The sequence below is a fragment of the Podarcis vaucheri genome, assembly GCF_965113315.1.
Source record: "Podarcis vaucheri genome assembly, chromosome: 10".
NCBI classification, from domain to species: Eukaryota; Metazoa; Chordata; class Lepidosauria; order Squamata; family Lacertidae; genus Podarcis; species Podarcis vaucheri.
In genome coordinates this window covers 58,755,703-58,783,040 of record NC_138748.1, presented here as the reverse complement: position 1 = coordinate 58,783,040, position 27,338 = coordinate 58,755,703, and the positions used below count along the sequence as shown (strand labels likewise).

Below are 27,338 nucleotides of genomic sequence, written 5' to 3'. Positions count from 1 at the left end.
TTTTTCACATTTTGTCATTGTTAATGAAAGGCAAACCCTGTCAGCACTGTAAACTTGAGATAATTGATCTTTCCCTAATGCCTAATTTTCTGCCAGCCAGGAACATTTTTATGGTGCAATATCTGTGGCGAAGATTAAGCAGGCACATACAGTTTTGTTTTGCTTAAATGTAATAGTCAGTGACATATTTGGGTTTTGAGGACCCTCGGGCAGGAAAACCAGAAGCAGCATCAGAGCTGAGGGGTCTGTTGAGCCCCCAGTGGCTGGAGCTGCTAGCTTTGCTTCCCCCAGTGCAGCGTCTGAGAAGTTCCACCACCCTGTGGCATTGTGGGTAAAATAAAAATGGCAGCACGATTTGTCAGCAAAGATGCGTGGTAAGTCCTTCACCCACTTTTAAACCCTAGAGACTCTTCTCATCATTGGACATTGGTTTAAATTGATTTGTATGTTTAAATTAAGACAAGATGGTTGCTGTATTCTTTATGTGAGCCGAAGAATACCCCACCACCACCATGAGACCCCAGGAAACTACCAAACATAGTTGGACTCCAGTTCACATCAGCCAGCGGTGGTCAGGGATGGTGGGAGTTGTAGTCTCGCAGCCAGAGGGCCAGAGATTCCCCATACCTGGCTCTGATAGTTGGACCCATAAAGGGACCCCTGACCATTAGGTCCAGTCGTGGCCGACTCTGGGGTTGCGGCGCTCATCTCGCTTTATTGGCCAAGGGAGCCGGCATACAGCTTCCGGGTCACGTGGCCAGCATGACTAAGCCGCCTCTGGCGAACCGGAGCAGCGCACGGAAACGCTGTTTACCTTCCCACCAAAGTGGTACCTATTTATCTACTTGCACTTTGACGTGCTTTTGAACTGCTAGGTTGGCAGAAGCAGGGACCGAGCAGGGAGCTCACCCCATCGCGGGGATTCAAACTGCCGACCTTCTGATCGGCAAGCCCTAGGCTCTGTGGTTTAACCCACAGCGCCACCCGTGTCCCAGTTAGACTAATAGTCTGATTCAATATATAGGAGTTCCATACGGCATAAGAATTAGCAAAGGGGGGACTTGGTCTCTTTTTACTTCAGTGATAGATGTCTGTAAGGCAGGGGTAGTGAACCTCAGGCCCAAAGTCCAGTTATATAAATTTAATCAATCAATTAATCAATTAAACGTGGCCCTCCAGACCTGTATTGAGCTCTCAGGACACTGTCTAAGCCAGAGCCCCTTCCAGACCCTATTTTCCAGGGACAATCTCAGATTTACAGAAACTGTCCTGGTTTCTGATTTGATATTGGAATGTCCCACCTTTCCTTAGGACGCCCCTATTTTCATCGGAGAAATGTTGGAAGTTATGGAGTTATACCACTCCCCCTGAGCCAAGGAGATAAGTAGCTATACAACCTTTAGAAGACATCTGAAGGCAGCTCTGTATAGGGAAGGTTTTTTTTTAATTTTTAATGTTTTCTTATGTTTTTATATAGGTTGGAAGCCATCCAGAGCGGCCGATGCAACACAGTCAGATGGGTGGGGTATAAACAAACAAACAAGCAAGCAAAGGATTGGCAAGTGTGTGTGTGTGTGTGTGTGTGTGTGTGTAGCAAACCACTGAGTTTTGTGTGGCTGGACCACAGTCTACTGCCTGAGCCTCATCCATTGCTCTTCCCACTTTTGCTTCTGGCCCTGCTCACGCTTGCATGTGGCCCCCAGAATGTGTCACAGGATGAAATATGGCCCTTGGGGTTAAAAAGGGTTTCCTGCCCCTGTTGAGAAGAGATGCATGAAGGCAACAATGACATTTCCATTAAGTGTTTACAAAATGGACATACTTGGTCAGCTTCCTCTTCTTCAGTCCATTTTTACTCCTGAAAGAGAAAGAGGTTACCTTTTGACAGCCATTTTCTGGATGACGACAGAGTTAATCAAATGCCGTGAAATAAATCTGCTAACACACACTTGAGGACACACAACGTGGTAAGAAATGATTTCTAAACCACTTCACCTTGGTTCATGTCCAGGTAAAGGAACAAAACCTTAAATAAAAATGGAACCAAGATAGATATGCAAGATGAGCGTCTAGTAGGGACCTGGTTTATTAAAGGAGCTATTGCAATAACGACAGCTGCTGTAAACCAGATGTTCAGAGAACCACCAGTTAGGAGAACTGCCCCGAAGGCACATTTTAACAAGGCTTTCATAGTGTTTTTCAAACACAATACACCATTAGCTTATAGAATGCATACATCAAGAGAGGTCACGGGTCAAGGGGTTTGCACACGGCAAACATATTTAGTTCATTTGTGTAACTGAATGATTAAAATTGGGCAGATCTTAAAAGCATGCCGGTTAATTGGGGGGGAGGGGAGAGAACCATTGCCCTTTTGGAACAGGCTCTTGTATAATGGGCATATAACCTGAAAGGACATTTGCTTTCCTATAAAGAAACTGCTGAATACTAGCCACATCAGGGGTGGGTAAAAGCTTAGCCATATCTCACTGAATATATGCAAAGTATGCAGGGTTCATTCATTCATTCAATATCCTGCCCTTTTCCCCCATAGCAGCCCAGGGCAGCAAATCTATCAATAATAAAACATTTATTTTTAACTTTGTAAAAACAGTTTACAGATTTCCGAAACCAGGTATCTTAGGCTTTCCAAGAACAGTGCGTTCAGGCCATCAAATCTCCAAGTAAACAGGGATGTTTACTGCCACTGAAAAGGATGTCATGGGTCAATGCCAACCAAGGAGCCCCCAGTTGGCACCCCCTGTTGGCACCAGTATCCAGCGACATTGTCCCATTCATGGAAGGGCTTGCCCATCCCTCTCACCTCACTGTGTGTGCCCCAGATTTGCTCTTTGGGAGAAGTTCCACTGTGCAAGTGGAAGTCCTTCTGCAAAAAGAACAGCTTTGTCTGATACAACCCTGAGGTTTCTAGGGCATGGCTAGACAGAGTTCTGTGCAACGCCCCCCCCCCCCCAATTTCCTCCCCACCCAATCATAAAATGGGTGCAAGGGGCAAAGTTCCCTCTTAGAATCATAGAATCATAGAGTTGGAAGAGACCACAAGGGCCATCGAGTCCAACCCCCTGCCAAGCAGGAAACACCATCAGAGCACTCCTGACATATGATTGTCAAGCCTCTGCTTAAAGACCTCCAAAGGAGGAGACTCCACCACACTCCTTGGCAGCAAATTCCACTGTCGAACAGCTCTTACTGTCAGGAAGTTCTTCCTAATGTTTAGGTTTGCTTTCGTATTTCAAGAGTTGAACTCCGTTTTAACGCCGAGAACATATTCAACATAGATTTGAGCAAACCTAGCAGGAAATGAAAACTTTTCGGTTACAGTCAAGGAAGAAGCAAGCTGTTTGATGCAGACTTACCAAGGGTTAATATAAAACGCCAAGAGATAATCAGTCCATAGGCAGGAAGGCAACAGAGTTAGGAAAGCAAAGACACTCCTACGCCTGTGAGTATTAATAGATAATATGCAGAGAGATTAACAACTGAAGTCAGGAGGATTAGTATGACAAGCAAGAGATCAATAGGTCACATGTTAAAATCTAGACAGGCAGCCTGGAAGAAGAGGTAGGGGTGTTAGAGGCCCTAGCTAAGACCATGGGCATAGTCAAGGCTATATAATGAAAAAGGAGGAATTGATCCCTGTTTTCTGGGATGCAGCAACCAACTACACTGCGTGGAGTAAACCAGCTACTCCCCACACTATTCACACTCAATCGTATCCCTTTTTAAACCTCCCCAGGGACCCTCTTGCCACCCCCAGAGGCTCAAGTAAATTCATAGCATTGGGCTGCTCCATTTGGGGTTCCTTGTTAGCGTAACTCCAGCTTGGATCATTAATTAGCTAGAGCGTTTGATCTTCCACCTTTGGTGCCATATCAAAGAAGCCCCCCCGAAAAGAGGATTAATGATTGCTGCGGAGGGCTCTCTGCTTCTGGGAGCTCAAAGAGGGAATAAAGGTTGATTTCCGCTTAGTTCATTAGCTGCATCAATATTTACAGGGCCTGCTGGTGGCTTTCATTCAGTTTGGGAAGTTTTTATCATCAAAAGACTTGCTTTGGAGCCATAACAAATCAATTTTGCCAGTTGCGCCAGCCGGCTGCACCTCATAAAATCCGCAAAATACCTTCACGTCTGCCTGCTCCCCATACCAGCCCTTTAACTGATTGGCCCATGGTCTTGGGGTTTTCCACTGTTTGGGGGAAGCACATGCCTCACATGGTGATATCCGGGGTATCATCTGCACATCACGGTAAGCCTAAGCTGGTTACCAGATGAGCTAATCAAAGAATCAGTAATCGCCCAAGGGCACTCACAATTCAGAATAGGAGATGAGAGAGTATATAATATAATATAATAATATAATATAATATAATATAATATAATATAGGGATGTGGGTGGCGCTGTGGGTTAAACCACAGAGCCTAGGACTTGCCGATCAGAAGGTTGGCGGTTCGAATCCCCGTAATGGGGTGAGCTTCCGTTGCTCGGTCCCTGCTCCTGCCAATGTAGCAGTTCGAAAGCACCTCAAAGTGCAAGTAGATAAATAGGTACCACTCCGGCGGGAAGGTAAACGGCGTTTCCGTGTGCAGCTCTGGTTTGCCAGAAGCGGCTTAGTCATGCTGGCCACATGACCCGGAAGCTGTGAGCCTCAGCCAATAAAGTTGTGCTCCCTCAGCCAATAAAGCGAGATGAGCGCTGCAACCCCAGAGTCGGCCACAACTGGACCTAATGGTCAGGGGTCCCTTTACCTTAATATAATATAATAATATTCTGAACTGATTTTTTCGAATCACTTGCATTTCAAGGTTACCAGGATTGCTCAAACATGAGGGATCTCAAAGGAGCTTGCAACCACAATTGTTCCTCCTCAGCCCTCTAGAGTGGGCTACTGGTTTAGATCTAATACGACAGGAACAGAGGAAGATGCTGTAGACCAAGTCTGCTCTTTGGTCTACACTCTCTGCACTGATTGGCAGCAGCTCTCCAGGAGTTCAGACTGAGGATGTGAGGATACCCAGAGCTTACAGGGTTAACAGGTCAGAGGGAAATGACATCCTGTCACTGGGGGGGGGGGTTTGCATCTTTGTTATGTGAACGTTTCTGTTTTGGCTGCGACAGGAGAAGCATCATGCCTTCGCTATCTCCTGGTTGTTGTTTTGCTGCTGTACAATAAAGCTTCGTAGAATAGAAGCTGTTGTACGAGTGTTTTGCTGCATGGCTGAGATTCCTTCCACACAGGCACACCGCCTGAATTTGGGGGACCTTCTGTATGCAAAGCAGGGGTTCTATCACTGAGCTACAGTCCTTGCCTAGGATTCTGGATTTCAGAGAAGCGGTAGCTAGCAGGAGGTATTCATAAACTGAGAAGAAGGAGGAAGCATCTCAATAGACATGTTTAGGATTTCATGACATGACCCTAAGCACGTTTACGTTGTACTGGCTGAAAGACTTGGAGGGAACTTCCAAAGGTATTTGTGGGTCTAAATAGGTTTTAAATTAATAAGTCCTTGAAGAGAAAGCCAACCAGGTCTATCTGCCTTGCTCTCAGTCTCTCTCTCTCTCAGTCAATATTTATAGAAAGACAGAAGAGGTCCCAAGGGCCATCTAGTCCAACCCCCTTGATTATCATTTGGGAGACACTAGGCTTGGTACACAAAACACCTGCAGTGTGGAAGAAATGGGTTTCATGAGTGAACAAGAGCATTAACTGATGATCCCTTAAGCATTTTTCTCATTGCAGAACTCATTGCAAATTCATTGACCAGATTTTCTGGACTGTTTATTGCTATGGGAGATTATATGTCCAGGGGAAGAAAAAGCAGCATTTGTCTTCCCTGACTCACATAACCAGATGCTTGAGCATTGCAGTTTCTCAGTGGAAATAGCTAAGGATGAAAGGCACGACCTCAATCAAATGAAATGCAATGCTTGACGAGGTCAAAGAGGAGGGGGAAGGAGTGCTATAGGTGTACTGTACTGTGTTGTTGTATGGGCAGCCTTGGGAAGAATTTTGTTCTTGAAAGACGGTACGGAAATTTATTTAGATAATGAATAAATAGTTTTTTCAGTGCCATGTGGTCTCTGGAAGGCTGTGGGGGAGGGAAATGAACATTTTGTCTGAAAAAGGACCCCCTGTTCTAGGGCTGCTTCCCAGAGGTGATGTGACTGCAAATAAAGGGACCGGTGACCTCCTGCTTCCATTTTTTTTTTAATTTGTTCAGTAGCACCTTAGAGAACTAAGTTTTTTTATATAATCTTTTTCAAGATTTGTTTTATTTATTTTTATTTATTTTGGGGGAAGAATGGGGCAAAAATCCTACAGATGAATAAATAATATAAAATGTACGTCCTATTTAAAATGTGGGATCCAACTGTTAATGTTTGAATTGCAATATCTATCTCACAGCAAACATTATTTAGAGTTAGGGCCAAAAAAAACCCCAATACACATCAAGAGAAGCAGCCAGGCAAATGTAAGGGCATCGCTTTGGGCATCGCTTACCAGTTATATGGCAGTTTTCCATCTCTCTCCAATGAAGCGAAGTTCACAAAGGTTCCAGCTCCACATTCCCTGGTTTTGGAAGAAGACCTCAAGTGATTATTGGTAGATCAGCCTCTGTCTCTCTCGCTTTTATCTGTCCTGGATCTGCCTTTTCCTTCCCTCCTTCTTACTAGATCAATAAATTTGTCCATAACAAAAATATACCCCCACTGAACACAGCGAGGCTAACTTCTGACTAAGCATGGTTAAGCGCCCAACCAGACAGAGCAATAGAGAGCAGAATCTCTCAAGTTCTTCCCCTTCACAGTAGAGGGTTTCCCAAACATGGGTCCCCAGCTGTTTTTGGACTACAACTCCCATCCTCCCTAGCTAGCAGGACCAGGGATGATGGGGATTGCAGTCCAAAAACAGCTGGAGACCAAAGTTTAGGAAGCCATGTCCCAATGGAATAGAGAACTGAGCCTTCCCTCCCCAGCAATTGCAAAATTGGTTAACAGAACAATTAAGAGTCAGCAGATCTGACTGCAACCTTTGGTAGCCGGCAATATTTCTCCTCTGTTCTGTAACATCTGCATTTGTACCGGTGAGCAAACTCAAGGAGGAGAATTGCGTTTATTGCCAGGTCATAGAACAGAAAAAATATGGTGAGCATCACCTGGAGAACAGCTGTAGCTATAAATAAGAGCCAAGCAGACATAATCCAATTTAAAAGAGCTCTGCTATTCCAAGTGCATATGTTTCACCTGAAATGTGTACAGTACATCAAATACATCCCATTTAATAAAACACCATGTCTGCAGGAGAACCAATTAACACCCCCCTTTTTTCCTCTCTCAAAGTGATGCTTTGAAATGCAATTACATACCTTGTTAACCTTGAAAGGAAAGAGGAAATTATTTTTATGCACAGTGTGCATGGAAATTGTAAGGAAAAGGGAGTCTTAATCCTTCTGCAAGGCTTTCATTGATAGATGTTTGCAGAATGAATCAGTGATGGGATTAACTTGGCAACCAGGATGAGGACAGTCCTTGGACAAAGGGTGGGAGTTTCAGGAGTGCCGAAGGTCATGCAAACAAGGTTGCTGCGGTGGTGATGGAATCACCAATTGCTTATTAGTTAATTCATTTGGATATGTGTAAGTAAGGGAACCACTTGTTGCTTATCACTTAAGAAGTGAACATATTGCAGGAGAATACCTGGTTTAGCTGTGGTGCATCCATACAGAACCATAGAATTTTAGATTTGAAAGGAGCTCTAGGGGGTCAGCTCATCCAATTCCCTTCTGCCCAGGTCAGGTTCAGCCCAATCCAAATCTGGAATCTGAGGTCTTCTGAACCTAGACATTCCAACCTCAACACTGGAGGTCTCCATACAAACTGCCTTGCTTGTCTGGGCAGCCCAAGACCTCCATACACACTGCTCAGACTTGCGTCCCAGGGAGGTCACTTGTGTACTGCTAACACAGTGATTTGACTTCACCCCCAGAGGCGTACAACCTAGAGTTGCTGGGGACTGAAATTCTGCATGCCTAGCAGATGCTCTCTCATTGAGTTGCAATCCTATTGAGCTCCTTCAACTGTTCCTCATAGAGCATGGTTCATCATAATATAAATTATGGGTCTCGTAAGAACATTAGAAGAGTCTTGCTGGACCAGGCCAATGGTCCATATAGTCCAGCATCCTGTTCTCACAGTGACCAACCAGATGCCTGTGGAAAGCCCCAAAGCAGGACGTGACCACAAGAGCCCTCTCCTGGCATCCAGAGGCATACTGCCTCCAAGGTGGAGGTCGAACATCGACATCATTGCTAGAAGCCACTGAGCTTTGGGGGAAATTCTCCATGAATTTGTCCAATCCCCTTTAAAAGATATCCCAGTTGGTGGTCATCACCACTCATTGTGTAAGCGATAGGCAGTGGCCCAAGTCCCTAGTTCAGCAAGGCACACGGTTGCTTCATTCACCATTTAGGAACCATCACTGGCATTAGAAGTAAAAGCTGACCTACCTGGCCATTTGCAGGTGTTTTCTCCGAAGGACCACAAGAGTGACCAGCAGCAGGCCTATCAAAAGGATGCTCAAGATGGCTAGGACAGAGATGACCACCACGTTGGGATTCATCTCTGTAACTGAAAATGCAAGGAGGAGGAGCCAGGTTAAGGAACGATACCAAGACATGCTAAGGAAAAGACAACAATCCTGAATTATTTCTGCATATAATAGTTTCTCAGAGAGCACTTCTGCAATGACTACAGGGGTCCTTTAAAAAATGATGACAAAAAATGGTGGGCAATTGACCAAAAAATGCAAATGGTGTACTCTCTGTTCCCTGACAGGCAAAATGTAATAATAAGCTCAACAACTGACAATTTCATGCCCATTAATGCTACCCCAAAAGGTAGCATCTGACTAATGACTCAATGCTTAGGAATGCACATTTTGCCTAATATGGTCTTCTGCCACATCTCAATCTTAGACTTGGAGGGACCACGAGGGTCATCAAGTCTAACCCTTTGCAATGTAGAAATCTTCTGAAAACCATTTGGGGGTATTTTCCACAGGTCCTTGCCCTATGGCCATCTTTTTGGGGGGAGGGGGAGAGAAATGGGTGAAGTGAGTGACGAATCAAAGGAATTCTGCTCACCCATTGTGGAGACAGCAATGAAGGTGGGGATGCTGGGGCTGTTGTGGCTGAAGGTGGTCACACTGCAGTTGTAGGACGTGGCAGGCAGGAGGCTGGAGATGGTCACTACGTGTGAAGAGACCGTAACAGGCTCCTATATGTAGGGGGGTAGCAAGGAAAGAGTTTGTGGTTAGTGATCACTCTGATTATTATATGCCTTCCCCACCACCGCAAGCAAATGCAGGCTAAACTAAATTGTATGTGCTTAGAAACATAGAATTGGAGAAGACCCCAAGGGTCATGCAGTTCCATCCCCTGCAATGCAGAAATCTCAACTAAGCATTCATGACAGATGCCGGGTGGCTTACCAGAAAGCAAGCCCCATTGAACGCTGAGGGCCTTAATTCTGAGTAGACATTATTATTGCTGCATTATTCACTTTATTTGTTATTCCATCCTTAGTATATTATTATCCTATCACCTTGCGCCTTTTAATATGCAAAAGTTTAAAAGGCACAAGCAGATAGGATAATATATCAAGGATAAAGTGATTAACGCAACAATAACAAAAATAATAGAAGGTAAAGAAGATGACACACGGGTGCAGGGAAGTACTGGGCTGTGGGGGAGGGAGGTGAAGGGATTAATTCAAATTGTTGAAGATTCGTATAGGATTTAAGAGGTTTAAATTTTCATAAAGATTCTATAACGAAAGCAGCAAGCAGCAAGAAATATCAAGTAAAGGTATCGGAGAGGAGATCAGTATAAATGAAAACATGAGATTTATGGTTTTGTTACATATGATTTTATTTTGGAGTTGTTTGTTGTAAAGAATGTATATTATGTGAATAAAATAATAAAGGATTTGAAACCGGGGGCGGGGGGGATTCTGAGTAGACAAGAATGGAATCCTATATGAAGAGAGGGTGCAATACTTGGGGCTTCTTAGTTTTGGGAGGGGGGGAGAGCAAGTAACAGTGGACATGATAAGGTGTATAAAATGAAAGTGTGGAGAAAGTTGTTTTAAGAATTTTAAATATAGAATAAATATTCATAAATGCACACATATCTAAATATATGAACCATGTGTCTGAAAGACAGGGACGCGGACTTATAAAAAATATTGGGGGGGCCCGGGAAAGCTCATGAATAATAAATAAGCTCATGAATATGCAAATAAAGTGGCGCCGCCTCCTCGTGAGCGAATAGGGGAGAGCGTGCTGCGCCTATTAATCAGCTCCAAAGGAAATTGGGTGGAGCTTTTGCTCGGGAGGGAGGGCAGGAGGCATGCAGGCAGCCCGACCCTGTGCATTTTGGGCTGGGGGAGGGGCGGCGATGGCGCTCTGCTGGAGGGGCGCCAGAGATTATTGGGGGGCAGAGCCCCCCAAACGAATTTTTGAGGGGGCTCGGGCCCCCTCAAGCCCCATGGAGTCGGCGCCTATGCTGAAAGACTACAAGAGAGCAAGCCTGAAGCCATTTTGACTCTCCCAATGACCTCAAATATTCCTCTGCAGTATGGGAGGCAAATAGGGAAAGCCTTCCCATTGTCTTTTCACTTACAAATCCTGTCTTAAGGGAGTATTTGTGTAGGAATAGGGTAAGCCTGTGACCTGGATTCAGGAGCTAAATTATTAACCCATTACAAAAGAATGGCCAGGCTGCCCAGGTTAAATGCAATCAACAACCATTATCAGGTATCCTAGCAGACAGGATTTCTGCTGCAGATGGCCCCCTATGATGTATGTATGATGATTCTGGGGTGGTCTTTGGCTAAGGGGATTGGGCAATGTCAAAAGTCTTTAAAGGTGCTTGCACACTTTTGTTCAAGGTCCCATTCAACAGAAAAATAAATATCTGCCTTGCTTTCCACTGGATCTTGCCTCCATCCATTCTTCTCTGACCAATCATTGACTTAGGGGACTCAGAGTTGGGCAGCAAAAGCCAAAACCCAATTTTTACATCAAAATGGTCAGGGAAAGGTTTTTCTCACTGTCTTAAAATACTAGAAGTCCAGGTGATCCAATGAAGTTGAATGTTGGATGATTCAAGACGGGCAAAAGAAAGCACTTCTTCACACATGGCTAAACTGTGGGATTCCTACCACAAGAGATTGTGGTGGCCAGCCAACACCGTCGCACTTAAAGGATAGGTTTGCGAGTGTTGAAACTCCAGCTTTGCATGGAAAACCACACCATTCAGACCTCTACATATTTGTACTTATGTCCTCATTTTGGATAACTTATATCCTGGCCTTTGCACAAGCCGCAAAGTGATTGCAAGAAAAACAAATGAGATTAAAAGAACATATCAAATCCGACAAATGTTGTCACCCTTAAAGACAGCAGCACAACAACTCGCTAAACTACAGTTATGGATAGCAGCAGTGTGGGGCAGCCACAAAGCATTCTCAAGCTGTACAGTCCTGGGAAGGCTGTAACATGTAATCAGTCTTTAACATCAGCAGTCAGGAGCGCTTCAGCCCTGTTTTTGAGTTTGTTTGAAACTTAAACAGCTTATCTCGTATTCCTTTGTAAGTTTTTCTCAAAACCTTTTTTGTAAACTTAGGTAAGCGTTTCAGCCCTGCTCTTGAGTTCGCTGGAAATCATTTAAGGTTTATAATGTTCTCTTAAATAGGGCTATGTTTAAAACTTGACATTGAGGTTTTTATACCTTTTTTGTAAACTCAAGGAAGCGGTTCAGCCCTGCTCTTGAATTTGTTTGATATCACTTAAAATCATTTAAGGTTTATAAAATTCTTTATTTCCTTCTGAGGAAACTGATTAGTTTTGTAGCCAGCATCTCGTAAAGTCTTTGTTTAATTCTAGGTTAATTTTTCCTTAAATTTTTGATTTTTGTTATTTAATTTAATTCTAAAATTGATTACTTCTTGTTTCAGGGATTTTCACAGCAATTCTTTTGTTTTGTGTACAGTCCTGGGAAGGCTGTAACATGTGACAGAGACAAATGTGGAATTTAGCTCTTCCGTTCCTGACCACAGCATGCCGTGCAGGAAGGCGATAAAACCAAATCATGACACAAGCACAAATCAACAGTTTCGTCATAGTAACTCTGTGAACCTTTTTGTTTCTTCCTGGCTTTGTAACCAGTTCTGAAAGAGTGACGTGACTCATGCCAGCACGTGGCAAAGGCAAGAGACGCTGTCCTAGACCTAGATGAAGCAAGCAGATGAGGCAAAGTCTTTCTTTTAGCAGAGGCCTCTGAGGCCTCATTCAGATATTCCCCTACCTGTTACTTTCCACGTTATATTTGAGCTTTCACAGGATTTAAAAGCCACAAATCTAGCGGAATCTAGTGGAAGTTTATGGCTCATTTCCATGTTAATTGGCTCCAGACATATGGTAATCCCTCTGCGAGCCCATAAACCCCCAAGATCGCAGAAGTAAAGTCACAATTTGGGGCGCCTTCCCAGCATGCTGTTCTCTCCTGCTGTGTTTATGGGGGGATCATGGGGGAACAGAAGCACACAGGGTGGAACAGAAGTGATTTGGTCCATCGGTGTTTGCTTTCGTGCCACACCACACCCACCGGAGTGAATGAAATTTGGCGTGACCTGCCAATATATCAGCCAACAAGCCGCAGTTCCATAATGCAACTACAGTGTGAAAGAAACATGCTGCATTACAATCAGAAAAACTAACATAATATTCCCTGCATCTGAATGTACCCTTAGAAGGGTCAAGCAGCGTAGAGAGATAGAAACCAAAAATTTTGATGATACAACAGGAGAAAAGCCCCAGCAAGATCATCAACAAATGACCATTGTCTACTTTTTCATACCACCCAGAATCTTGGGTGTGCTTTCGTTTTTACTGACCTTTGTGGAAATACAATTATTTTATACCAGAGCAGAAACAAAGTATATCATAAAAGTATATCAACAAAAGATGATTAATGTGTTTTCAGCCTTTCTTTGCAGCCTATATTGGAACACGGGATGTTTCCGAGCACAATTCAAAGTGTTGGTGCTGACCTTTAAAGCCCTAAATGGCCTTGGTCCAGTATACCTGAAGGAGCATCTCCACCCCCATCGTTCAGCCCAGACACTGAGGTCCAGCGCAGAGGGTCTTCTGGTGGTTCCCTCCCTGCGAGAAGTGAGGTTACAGGGAAGCAGGCAGAGGGCCTTCTCGGTAGTGGCACCCACCCTGTGGAACACCCTCCACCAGATGTCAAAGAGAACAACAACTACCAGATTTTTAGAAGACACCTGAAAGCAGCCCTGTTTAGGGAAGCTTTTAATGTCTGATGGACTACTGTATTTTAATATTTTGTTGGAAGCTGCCCAGAGTGGCTGGGGAAACCCAGCCAGATGGGCGGGGTATAAATAATATGTTGTTGTTGTTGTTGTTGTTGGATTCCAACACCAACACCTCTATAACTCAGTTATTAAAATAAAGAAATCTATGCCTTAATTCTACCACACACCAGGTTAGGAACTGAGTCTTTGGTGGAAGTCATGTGCTTTCAATACACAGTGTGGATGTGACCAAGAAAACAAGAAGTGGTGTTCTAATGAAGGGTTAAAACTGTAACTAGTTTTAACTTGCTTGTTTCCCCCTCTCTGACATATTATTGCTGGCTTTCCCTTTTGCATTCAAAGCCAGAACTCCCATGGGGGAAAGCCCAAGGGTAGCAGAACCAGAGAAATTGAAATAAAGGGAAGAGCTTCCTTCCTAATGAATTGTGCTTTGCTGCAGATTCCCAAACTGGTGGATACGAAAATACTAAAGGATTTTCTTTCTGGGTACTAGTGGCTGAGTGTCGTGCTTTATACCTGAAGGGCTGTTAAAGGACAGTCCTCTATTTGAAGGAGTCCTCCCTTTTGCAGGATCTCCGCTCCAAGTCGTGTTTAAGGATAAAACAGCCTCAAGAAGGGAGAGCAAGAAGGCTCTCAAAGAGACCCATTGACCATGAGCACTTTGTCAGCAGAAGCAACAGGTACGCAGCTCACCTGGTCACAGCCATTGCCACTGTGGTGAGATATATGGCATTTGTCTTTAAATTATAGTATTTATACCCAAGTTTGCAACTGTTCACATGCATCAACACATTCAATTTTATGCAAATAGGTGTCCCCCTTTTTGGTGATATGTAAACGGGCACCCTATAGCGCAAGTGTCATCAAAGTTGCTCCCTGTGGAAGTCTTGGACTACAACTCCTATCATCCCTCACCAATAGCAATGACAGCTAGTGCTGATGGGAGTTGGAGTCCGCAACATCATATCTTGAGTAGTTGTTTAGAAGCGCTGTGGCCAAGGAAGGGCTGTAGCTCAGTGGCAGAGCAGCTGCCCTGCAACCCTCTCTGAACCTCTGGAGAGCCCCTGCCAATCATACTGAGCTAAATGGGCCAATGATTTGACTCAGTATAAGGCAGCTTCCTTGGTTCCTAGATGTAAGAGAGAATTACATTTTGGAGCACCCTTTCTTATAAGGGTGATAAGAAGATGTATCTATTCCAGTTCCCCCTTCTGCACTAAAGAGCCCTATTTTCCTTTGCATTTGGTTATCCCCAAACTACGTCGCACTTCAGGAAAATCATACCCTCCTGTTAGGATCTTAAAAAGGCACCTGTGTTGCAGTTTTGCAAACATGCAAAGCTATTTAAATATAACAAATAGGGCTGGATGTTGCACATTATGGAATTACCTTTTCATTGATTAATTGCTGGGAGGCAAATTGAATAGGCAAATGAAAACGTCAATTGATGGGACGCCTAGCTTAGGACACATTCATGTTGTGAAGCAACCTTGGTCCTGATGTGCTAGTATAATGAGGGAATCAGAAAAGTATCAAAACTATATCCCTTTCAGGTGTTCTCAAGGAGCATGTGGAAAGGGAAGGGCGTTCACTAGCGAGTCACACTGGCACAGACATTGACACACCCCTCTGGCCACAGTGCGAGCCACACACAGAGTTGAACATGTGAAATTGTGACCAACAGCTGTATTGCAGCAGATGCTCTCATGTGAGCAGTAGCTCTGATAGTACACAATTCCTGATTGAACTGAATTCAGATACATAACAAGAGCCTGCTGGATCAAGCCAAAGACTCACAGTGGCCAATCAAATGCCTATGGGAAGCCCCCAAGCAGATTCTGAGTCCAACAACACTCTCCCTACTGGTGTTTTCCAGCAACTGGTATTCAGAAGTTGTAGAACATAGTCATCGTGGCTCGTAGCCACGGACAGCATGATTCCCCAGTGAACCTGCCCAATCTTCTTTTAAAGCCCGACTCTCTTAAAGCTAAGAGTGTGGCCAGAGGGACTGTCCTGTTCCCCATCCCACTAGATGGATTCCCTGAACACGTGGATCTCAGCACCTGAAAAGGGCTCATGTAGGACAGCTTTCGTTTATTAAATCAGCAGAAACTGGGGTTGCACTATTGAATTGAGAACTACCATGTTGGTTATTATCAGAGTCTCAAACAGGAGAAGATAACGTAACTGCGGGGGACAAAACAGATTCCAAAATCTTTACCATCGAGATACAAGAGGAGGTAGAACATCCCTGAAAAAGAAGAAAACACATACCTGGATCTTTGTGTCTTGGCTCAAACCAGCCTGCTGGCAGAAGACTTCAAAGAAATCAGCAACTCCCTCTTCCACCCACAGGAGAGTCACAGACGTCTGGGTCTTATTCACAGCGAAAAGTGACCTCGGAGGAGCTGGTTCTGGGGACAGGAAGAGAGTAACTTCAGAGGTATCTTACAAATCCAATGGGAAGATGTTGCAGGCAGAACCAGTTGAAGAACTTGCTATCTAGTGGTTCCACAGAGATGTCTTTTTACTTTCCCCAAAGCTCTGTCAGCAGTAAACAGGCAATTTTTAAACAGAAACACCCTTAAGTAGTGGGCTGCTCCCTCTTCCCTATTTTCAGTTATTGCTTCATTTCCTTTTTTCAGTCGAGTCTTAACTGGCGCGTGTGTGTGTGTGCACCTTTAGGAAGATAAATGATATTTGCACAACTTATGACAGAGGGTTCCGGAAGCTGTTATTTTGTGGAGCTAGAACCACACATTTCTCTTCTTGGCTTGTCTGACCCTAAGATTGCTGCGCGTCTGAGATGGTCAAAATGAGACTGTGTGCCATATTTAAGGAAGCTCATTAAGACGCACAACCCTTGACTGTTCAAAAGCCCGTCATATTCAGAATTTTTATATCATTTCCCAAGGAAAAAGTTGGTGTCATTTTTTTAATTTTACATTTGAAAGTTCACATAGTTGGTTTTTTCTCATGTTGATATCCGGCTTCCTTGGGTTATTATTTGAAGGAGATTTTGACAAGCAATTTCTCAAAGTTAATAAGAATAATGATGACTTCCGTGCAGGAAAAGTCGTTAGGTTGTGGGCATGCAACCTACCAGAGGAGAGTTTATAAGCCAGCAGAGAGGTAGGGTCTCACTGTTGCTGCAGCTGCTTCATAGAGCCCAGACCTGTGGACAGCTGCCTAGAAGCTAGAAGCATGTAATAAGGTGCATCTGGAGCCCCATGGAAGCTGCTGCTGGTGTTTCTCTTCCCAACAAAAAGTTAACTATCAGACGCAAGCCTTCCTTATCTGGGATGGGCCATGACAGGTTCCTACCTATCTCTCAAATCTTTCTTTGTTCATTTTTAGCTGGAGTTCAAAAAGCCTGACTTCATTGTATTTAGCACTTCCATATCTTAAAATAATAATAATATTTCCATTAGTGCTATGTCTGCCATTACTGCTACATCAGCAAAACATACCCATTTCCTTCCCTTTTACTTTAATGCTGGGCTGTAGTACTTGTTCCATTTTATTAATTGCATCCTTTATAAATGTATTAAACAGTGTAGGGGGCGGTGGGCATCCATGACAGACTCTACTATTACTAATTCTGGCTCTTTGTTCAATATAATTTACTCTAAATATAGCTTCCGGGGTTTTGCATTATTGCATAGTATTCTTCTGTCCTCATAATTTTTTTCTTGCTTTCTGAAATATACTGGGCATATTTTTTTCAGTCAAAGCTGCCTAGCCTTTTTCTGGGCTATATTAAACACACACCCACACACACACATGAATTAAGATTTTTGAGCTGGAAGGGACCCTGGTTTTCATCTATTCCAGCCCCCTGTAATGCAATAATATGCAACTGCCCCATATGGGGATCAAACTAGTGATGTTGGTGTTATCAGCACCATGCTCTAACCAACTGAGTTATCCAGTGGTCTATACATATCTGAAGGGAGGAAGTGTGGTGTATAAAGTTCTTACTTTGAAGAGGAAGGGTGGGATATGAGATTAATTCTCTCTCTCTCTCTCTCTCTCTCTCTCTCTTGCACACACAGACTTTCTACATATAAACCTAAATTTCTAGTCCTCTTGCTATTAAAATCGGAATTGCAAAGGTGACTTTGCTCTGCTCCTAGTTCTTTCTGAAAACCAAATTGACCCTCACCAAATTGTTAATTTAAATTTGCTTGCATCTGTGCTTTAATTAATGGACCAAGTTATATATCTCTCTCTCTCTCTCTCTCTCTCTCTCTCTCTCTCTCTCTCTCTCTCTCTCAGAACCTAATGGCTTGGATTCTAAAATAAATGAACAGAAGGAGGTTTTTCCATCCCTGCCCCCGGCCACTTGTTCCCCCTGGAAGACTTCTCTGGAGGTTCAGGAGCCACCACCCCCAACCTCCCATGAACAAGGCTAGGTGGGCCTGCAGAGGTTTGCTGGAGAATCATAGCATTGTAGAATTGTCAGGTTGGGAGGGACCTGGAGGGAGGAATCACTCCAGATTAGGCAAAGCTCTGTCCAACTTTGAGTGATTTCCCCTCCCCCATTAGCAGTTCTCTGGGCCTCATCCTACATGGTCCAGGGATGACCCCTGACTATCCAGAGAGGCTTTTGGGGCAGAACAGGATGTTCCAGCCTGGGGGAGAGGAGAGAAGGGGTGACTGGAAGCTTTCATGACCCTCCATTTATTTATTTATTGAAGCCAAGAAACTAGTATCTAACCCTGTCTACTTTTATTAAGAGACTTAAAATACAACACCTAGTGGTCAGTACTACTCTTTCGACAGTTCATGTTAACTGCAAAAAAACCAGGCAGTTCTGTTGTCTGTGGTGCTCTCAGTTTTACCGCCTCCCGGGTCTTTGGCAATATTTTGCTTTCATGAAATTGCAGCCCATTCTCATAGGGAATAACTTACCAACTTTCACAAGCTGAAGCGCAGATGTGTTGCTTCCTGTTTCGGTGCAAGCAGTTACTGACAGATTGTAGATGTCCCCGGGTGGCAGGTTGAGCACAGCGCTCATGACGTTTCGCGTCACCTAAAATGGTCAGTGCGTGAAACAGTGCCCAAAGAGGAGGTGACTCCACAGCAGACTGAAATTACTTTGAACCCTGTTGTCAAGTGGGTGGGAGCATGATGCGCCAGTGAGTGGTTGTTCTAGCCCAGTTTGTCTAGAACTGGACCCAGCTGGCAGGACAGATCCTTATCTTCCCCCATCCCTGTAGGTCAAGTCTGACAGGTAGACAGTACCGCCCACCTGCCAATCATCCACTGCCACAATAATGCCAGAGGAATCTATTTTTGCAGTGCCCTCTGCAAGCACCAATGATCAGCTGATTTTAGGGGATCAGCTTGCAAGGGGAGCCCTGCTAAAGATATAGATTTAATGTGCATAACATGTAATGTCTATATGCACTGAAGTTTAAAACTTACGTAAAGATTTGCATTTGCAAAGAAAAGTTTGCATTACGCAGAAGGTTCAGTTTTAGATAAACGCTGAAATAAGGAGAGACTGGAGATTTCAGTTTTGGTGTGTGTACTAAGTAATGACTCATTGCTGGGAAACCTGAGAACTCTTATATCTCAGCTGGCATGGGAGCCAGCAGCAGTAAGAGCTCAGCTCAGCAATCCTGGTTGGAATCTAGACACATATAAAACATTCTTTTTTAAACGTTTTGAAAAATATATTGAATTTTCCATAAGTTCACCATCACCATCTAAGGTCACATTTGAATAATGTACTTAAAATGCACTTAAAACATTATATCTGCAGCTATATAGCAGAACAAAGTTGTTTGTATAGGATATCTCTCTGGAAGCAGGAATGTTCTTAAACTATATTAAGGACTTAAAGAAGACTGGACCGCATTGTTAGTTTGTTTAAGAACAATGTGTCACTTTGTATTTTTGCAACATTTATTTTGTAACTAGTTCAAGACAGTTTGCAGTAATACTTTTTAGGATTCTTTCTTATATATTTCTACCCTGCACAAGGTCCAGAACAGGGATTCCATTTGCATCAATTCTAGCAAGTCCCAATGACCGAATGATCATTGTTGCAAGCCCCGACAGCCTGCAAACAATCAACTAGTTTCTGGTGCTTGCAAAGTGCTGTGCGAAGGCCCTTGCAGGTGCAACCCCCACTGCCCCATAACAAGCTTTTGTTTTGCTTTTTAAAAAAATCCATGGCATTGTGCCTCTCTGCATGTGAAACCCAAAGGAAGTACAAGGTGTATAGGCTTACACTCTTTTTTATCTTTTTCTTCCCTTCTGCAATAACCATCCAGTGCAACATTCGAGAATGGGAAAGGTCTGTGTTGTCATCCCCATAGATCCAGCTGACATAGAGAAGGTTATTGAAATATTCAACTGAAGTGATTTCAGGAGATACTGGAGCTATCAGAAAGAAAAACAGTGCACCTAATTTGAGGCTGCAAAGCATTTCACAATTGGATATACAACAGCAAACCCATGTTCCTAGTGTGGATCCTTATGTAGCCATAATAGTACCACCTACACATGACAGGGGAAATGAATGTTTGCAGACATTAAGGGAATCAAAGCCGCAGGAGTGGGCGAAATTCCAAAACAACTCAGTGAAAACTCAGCATGCTCAGTGGCCACAGAATGCTGGTTGACTGCTGGGGTGTGGGAACAGAAAACCGGAGAATGGAATGGGGTCTCCCGGAAAAGGACATGGCTGGCTGGCTGGCACTCTGAACAAGAGCACTCAGCACTGCAGTATCTTGTTGCAGGCCACACTGGTCCATACTTAGATTATAATCCTGAAATCAGCAGTGTGCTACAATTTCACAATGAAAGTACAGAATTTGGAACTAACGGCAAAACTCAGCATCTCCTTTTTTCTTCTTAAAAAAAATAATCAAGGTTCTAGTTCCTGTTGCTGTCTACTTAAAAAAACACTAAAGCAATGATTCGTGAAACATCATATGTCACTGCAGATTTAAGAAAGTTCTACAGTGGTTTGCAGGCCCAATGGTTTCTTCCTATTATCAAAGAGCCTAATCCAATACTCTTATCCACTAGACCAGCCTTCCATAACCTGCTTTTCTCCTGGTATTTTGGACTCAAAATGTCATCAGCCCCAGTCAGCATAGCCAGCAGTCAGGGATGGTGGCAATTGTAATCCATCAACGTCTAGAAGCCAGCAGCCTCCACATTGTTGTCTTATATCAAAGAGCAAAACCACACACACAAACTCTGAAAGGTTCTCCAAAGCTCTATTTACCTGTTATGAAGCTGATGGTGGAACTGTCACAACAGCTCAGTTCTGGGACTCCCCATGTCACCATGGTGACCCGAAAGTTGTAATACCAGGCAGGCAGAAGGTTTCCTATTCTCTGAAAGATGTGCAAGCAAGAAGAGGCATGGAAGAAAGAGAATTAGCACCTGAAAAAGTGGGATCTGAAAGCGACATTAAGACTACATTCTGGATTGGACCGGAAATACCTATGACTGCCTAAAGAGTGTTTGGCATTGAATTGCTGTACGTATTTATTTTAAAAGGTAAAGGACCTCTGATGGTTAAGTCCAGTTGCAGACGACTCTGGGGTTGCGGCGCTCATCTCGCTTTACAGGCCGAGGGAGCTGGCATTTGTCCACAGACAGTTTTTCTGGGTCATGTGGCCAGCATGACTAAGCCTCTTCTGGCACAACGGAACACCGAAACCAGAGCAGCGCATGGGAATGCCATTTACCTTCCCACTGGAGTGGTACCTATTTATCTACTTGTACTTTTTGGCATGCTTTCAAACTGCTAGGTTGACAGGAGCTGGGAGCGAGCAACAGGAGCTCACCCCGTCATAAAAAAGGCAAGAGTTTTACAACAATATAAAATATCATGTATAAAAAACAGTTAAAACAGGTATTTTGAAATATTCAGAAGAAGATTAAAATCAACAGTAGCTAAAGTGAAATGAAACCCATGTAATTCTAAGTCTCTGGATAGGCTTGCCCCTCAAAAAACATGTTTTAAGCAGGCAAAATATTACAGTGAAGGCACTTGCTTGATGTCAATAGGCTGGGGGATCCAAAGTGTAGGTGCTGCCACGCTAAAATGTTGATTTATTACCAGTGTGGAATGAGTATTATGTGCCTCTTGTAATAGTGCCAGTTCCATAGATTAAAATAGTCAAATGTAGTTCTGTTGTTAAGCATACTGACTGTATTTACATGAAGTTGCATTTAAAAGGGATATTGTTTTAGATTAATTTTGTTTCTCTCTGTGTGTGAACGGTGAAGTTTGGGCATGAACGTGTGAGAGACATTTACAGCATCCAAGTGTGCTTTACCACTGATGACGTCAAGGAGACGGTTGCTGCTATTTCGTAGTACGTTGTCCACTCCGAGGTCATTGTTGACGGGTTGAAATAAAACATTTCTACAATGTATTTCCGGAAAACACCCAGGAGAGGCCTGTTCCAGCTGAGGACTACAGCAGTAGGGCCCAAAGGGTAAAGTGTTAGATCCCTTATCCCAGTTGGCACTGTAAAACAGACATGGAAAGCTATTAATACGTTTGCAATTCAGCACATAGAGTTTCTGCTAGAGGTGGGTCACCTCGTTCCCACCTCATCCACAAGAGCTATTTAGTCATCATGCAAAATTCTGAGGCATACAGTACTATACATGTGATCAAACAGGGGCCAAGCCAATGTCTTGGGTAAATAAGGCACACCCTTAGTCTCATTCCCCACCAACTACAGGTATAAGGGGATAAATGGATTACCAGTGAGCAGGTTATCTGGACTCTCTCCTTCAGATTAGAACATGAAGAAAACATGCTACAGTTCTTGGTTTAGAATTAAAACTGAAGCATAGATTCTGGTTTGTTTTGCTCCAAGAAGAAGAAGAAGAAGAAGAAGAAGAAGAAGAAGAAGAAGAGGAGTTTGGATTTGATATCCCGCCTTTCACTCCCTTTCAGGAGTCTCAAAGCGGCTAACATTCTCCTTTCCCTTCCTCCCCCACAACAAACATTCTGTGAGGTGAGTGGGGCTGAGAGACTTCACAGATTACGTGACTACCGCTCTTAACCACTACACCACACTGGCTCTCAAACCATAATCAGTAAGCTATGGCTCCATGGCTGTCATAGTTGTCCTCTTGCTCGCCTTGGGAGGAAACAAACTATAATCCCTAATCCAAATGTAATGCCAAGACAGAGATGGTGGCTTGTTTCCTCCTAGTGTGAGGAGCGAGGAGCAAAGTGGCTAGAATTGGCGCATTCCTGGCAAAGCGTTATCTATTGCTTTCTGTAATGTGCAGACAAAACCAATGTTTAACTCAACCCATGGGCCTTGCAGGCTTCTACAGAAGCAGCACCACTCTCATTCTTCTACCAATAATTCTTCTGCCTAAAATGTCTGGTTTCAAGCAACCAAAACAACAGAGGTATGCAGAGGTATCCCATTACCAATGGCAAATGTCACAGGATCGGAAGGAGGCCCAACCAGCGGTCCCTTCTGTAAGTAAATCACAACTTGGTACTGAGCACCAGGAACCAGGTTTTCGATAAAGCTGCTGCTTGTATTCACCTGTAGAAATGAGACAGAGCATATGTAAGGAAAGGAAGGCATGTTGAGCATCCGGGCCAGCTCAAGACCTTTTGCTGCCTGAGGCAGAGCAGAAAATGGTGCCTCCTCCCTGCTCGAAATCAAGGTGCAAAGTAGCCAAGGCCAGCCATGTTAACTTTGGCATGTGAGTTTCATGCCACCCCAGCTGTGAAAATACAAAGATAAACTATATAACGCTTCTGCCTTTTCACGGCACTCAGAATCTGCTGCCAGAAGCACCTGCCTGATGGTAGGGCTGGATTGACAGTACAGTCATACCTTGGGTTACAGCCGCTTCAGGTTGCGTTTTTTCAGGTTACGGAGCGCCGAAACCTGGAAGTACTGGGCGGTGTGCATACATGCAGATGTGGGTTGCGAATGCTGCGGGTTGCGAACGTGCATCCTTCACAGATCATGTTTGCAACCCAAGCACCAACTGTACAACCAATCACCTATTTACTCAGATGTAAGTTCCATTGCATTCAATAGCACGTTCTCCCTGGTTGTGTGTGCTTGGGAATGTAGCCGTACAGTGCTTTCCTGTGCATGTTTACTCAGAAGAAAGTTCCCTGGTGTTCAGTTAGATTTACTGATCCTCTGATATATACTGAAGTGCCACTGATTTCTTCACAGCCAAACCAATGTCACTGAAGTCTTTCTTAAATACCCTATGAGTCAAGCTCAAGCAGCCCAAGAAACACAGCCATGTCTTCTTCACTGTGCCCATATCCTCCATGCCCCATGGTCACCCCAGATGGCCTCCTTTACTGAGCATTCATCCTGATTTCTTTGTGCCACATGTGCTGGGAGGGGCAATGATTTCACTGTGGGGAGGTTAAGGGAAATGCCATAGCTTGGTGGCAGAGCATTTGCTTGGCATGTAGAAGGTTGCAGGTTCTATTCCCGGCATCTCCAGGCAGAGCTGGGAATATCTCCTGCCTGAGACCGTGGAGAATGGCTGCCAGTCATTCAGGAGAGTACCAAACTAGTAGGAATAACAGTGCAACTCCGTATAAGGAAGCCTCCTATGTCTGGATGCTATGCAATGCCAGATCAAGCGGTTGTTTCCTCTGCACAATCCTGACACTTTCCTTACCACAAATAACCCGATTCTTTGTTGCACAAGAGTGCCAATTCCACATTCACTGTGCAAACCCAAATTTGACAATATGCAATTCAGTCCCACCTGCAACTCAGTGACGGCCTGGGAAATGGTGTTTTCTTCCTCTTACCTCTGAGCAATAATGCTTTTCAAGCCTTTGGCTTTCCTTCTGTTTCTGGCATGTCAAGGACACGACAGATATGATAGTGCTAGTGCTGCTGGTCTCCTGTGAAGTAGTCCAGGACAACGAGGCCGTGGTAGAGGTCAGCACTGTCGCTATGACGTTCTGAGGTTTCTCAGTGAGCTCTTCTATCAATTCCCCCGTGGGACCTGAAGCATCACCAGAAGCAAGGAGAAATCACCTTCAAAGGCTGGATCTCCCCACTAACTGAGAACCAGTGTTATTCTGGATCCAACCCACTGCCTTTAAAAAGTATACCTATGATTCTTCACATGCATGCTTGAAAACTGTGAACAAGCGGTAGAAAATTTTGTGCTTGTCAGTCCATCACACCTGCATACATTTATTGAAGAGAATCTAAATATGACATTGATGCCTTAAAGTGGGGTGGGGGCAGGTGGGCCTCCATAAATTCCTGGACTACAACTCTCATCATCCCTGACTTTTGGCCATGCTGCCTGGGGTGATGGGAACTGGAGTTTAACAACATCTGGAGGGCCACAGGTAATCCATCCTTGCCATAAGGTCGCCAGTGCTCTCTCATTCAAAGAAAGCTCCCAGAACTTTCAACTGAGGAACTGACTTGAGGAAGCACCCAAAACAATAAGAATCAGATTTAAACAAGGCAAAGGAGAAGTAACATTTAGCATCGATGAACTTAAGTACCGACCAGATATACTATTGCAGATACTGATGTATATTATATAACTATGTGTAGACTTACTAATATAAAAACTGAGTGTTTTGGCAGATTGGCTTTCCCGAACTTCACATGAACCAGAAGAGCTGAATGTTGTAACAGATATTGTGTATTTCCCTGGTTCTTTCAGATCCGTGACAAATTCGTGAACGTCCTCGCCAACAGTCAGGAATTCTGTGAAGTTCTCTAAATCAAGAGAAGAGGTGTGAATTAGCTGGAATCTGATAGGGTTTCTAGTGACAGAGGTAACTGAATTATGTCCCAGTGCCCTAACACAGGGCTAAAGGAATGGATTAATTCTGGTGAATAATATAACAACAACAACAACAACAACAACAACAACAATTATAAAATAACTAAATAACTAAATAAAATTTTATTTATATACTCTTTTACCTTCTTCCAACATCACTCAAGAGGGTTATGAACATCTGGAGTTGATGCATGGGAGCAAAGGGATATATTAAAAAATGGGGCAAATCTCTTTGAGTGGTGCTACTCATCAAGGAACCTGTTCATGAAAGCATGAAAATGAAAAGCAACACAACTGAGGCAGAAGAAGAGTTCAGGAGAGGCTTCTGCAATGTCTCTGGAGCTTCTTCTTGTTCTGTTTAGAGGCCACCTGGAGTGAGCGAAGCAATGGCAGGGGTGCCCATGGGGCCCACAAAAATCTGAGGCTAGCTTTGGAGCTGCTCAGTGCTTTTGCTACCCTGCAGGTTGAAGGGGCTCTTTGCAAGATCTCTGTTGGTGGACCCTCTTCTCTTGCTGTGGGCCTGGCAGGCTAGACCGATGGGTGGGAGGTGGCAGCAGAATCATTCTGAGCAGCCCTGGGCTGCTCGTTCGAACCATTATTTTAATTTCCCACAATGCTACGGTGAAACACCACATGAGGGTACTGGGAGGAATCAAATGGATGCTAGGCCAAACGAGATCTAGAGACATTTCGGCAACTGAGGCAAAACACCTCCTGCCACCTCCATGATGGAGGCCCCTTGCAAAGCCTTGCCACCTTGCTGGACTGAGTGGGGGCTCCAGAAAGCACTTTTCCTTAAGGAGCCCCTTCCCAACTCAGCAAGACTCAGCATTGGCACCAGTCCCCTCTCCGACTCTAAGGTTGGGGGAGACAGGCGGCAAAGCTGAGCAGAGGAAAGCTGTGCTGTTCTGTTGCCGCCAAACCCTCCCTTACCTGGGTGGCTTCGGTGGCAGGGTGGGTGGGTATGGTTCCCATGGGGCACCACCTCTTTTGTTCACACCACCTGAGGCAGCTGCTTCACCCCACCTCATGGGTGGGCCAGCTCTGCTATCTACAGTGGTACCTCGGGTTACAGATGCTTCAGGTTACAGACTCCGCTAACCCAGAAATAGTACCTCGGGTTAAGAACTTTGCTTCAGGATGAGAACAGAAATCGTGCTCTGGCGGCGCAGCGACAGCGGGAGGCCCCATTAGCTAAAGTGGCACCTCAGGTTAAGAACAGTTTCAGGTTAAGAGCGGATCTCCAGAATGAATTAAGTTCTTAACCCGAGGTACCACTGTAGTACCATTTGGGAATGCCAGCCCAAAAAACAATTAAAGGATAGGTGAGAGAAAGGCCAGGCCAGGCAACAACTAAGAGACCTGTTGGGACCCAATGATACCAGGTTTCAATGCCAACCTTGGTGTCATAATTCTCAACAGAGCCGTGTGACCTTTTACCTTCTCTCTCAATGTTAATATGGAAGCCATCAAATGCCGTGGGCGGTTTGGGAGGCAGCCAACTCAGCACCATTTTCACTGGGAGGAACGAGGAAGGCTCCGGCGTAGGGCTCCCAAACTCCTCGGTGGGGTTGACGCTCTCATAATCTCTTGGGATCGCGTTGACAAACTCGTCTTCATTCTCTGGGGAGTCGGGCTCGTTAATCCACCAGTCGGGCTGAGACGTGGTTTCATAGTCGCTGCTATTGTAGCGGTAATCGGGCCACGTATAGGAAGTGTTCACAGTTGAGAGCTCAGGGAGATCATCCAGAATCTGGGTGGCTTTGTCCTGTCGCATTGTCTTCTGCGTCCCCAAGAACGGCTCTTCGGGGAAACTTCCACTCTGCTCCTCCCAGTTCTCATTGAAGTTCATATGTATGATACGCACAGAAATGTTTCGAGGAGGGTAGGGAACTGGAAAAGATAGAACACTTTTTTCCCATTTGCGTATCATGCATAAAATACAATAATAAATAATACTCATCAATTTTCATTTCCTAGATCAGTGTTTCTCAACCTGTGCATCCCAACCCACAAGTACTTTGGGTCACAAAGCTTTATAAGTGAACCTCAAATAGCCTGCAATCAGATGGTGTGCTTACATTCCCAGGAGCAAAACTCTGAATAACCTTGTAAG

General features: G+C 44.3%; 1 protein-coding gene across 3 annotated transcripts in view; it reads right to left on the bottom strand.

The window, feature by feature from the left end:
- Positions 1–27,338, bottom strand: part of PTPRO (protein tyrosine phosphatase receptor type O) — a 128,793-nt gene that overhangs the window by 27,235 nt on the left and 74,220 nt on the right. For 2 of the 3 annotated variants that reach the window (XM_082238776.1, XM_082238777.1), the window contains exons 5-18: positions 26,663–27,115; positions 24,994–25,155; positions 24,219–24,418; positions 22,848–22,968; positions 21,727–21,920; positions 20,664–20,775; positions 19,659–19,810; positions 18,332–18,452; positions 15,692–15,831; positions 9,163–9,295; positions 8,527–8,647; positions 6,522–6,590; positions 3,378–3,461; positions 1,823–1,858 (exon numbers count right to left, since the gene is read on the bottom strand). In XM_082238776.1, the coding sequence (XP_082094902.1) occupies positions 1,823–1,858; positions 3,378–3,461; positions 6,522–6,590; positions 8,527–8,647; positions 9,163–9,295; positions 15,692–15,831; positions 18,332–18,452; positions 19,659–19,810; positions 20,664–20,775; positions 21,727–21,920; positions 22,848–22,968; positions 24,219–24,418; positions 24,994–25,155; positions 26,663–27,115 (2,098 nt within the window). The remainder of the gene's footprint in view (positions 1–1,822; positions 1,859–3,377; positions 3,462–6,521; positions 6,591–8,526; positions 8,648–9,162; positions 9,296–15,691; positions 15,832–18,331; positions 18,453–19,658; positions 19,811–20,663; positions 20,776–21,726; positions 21,921–22,847; positions 22,969–24,218; positions 24,419–24,993; positions 25,156–26,662; positions 27,116–27,338) is intronic. The other variant, XM_082238778.1, reaches the window with a different exon arrangement.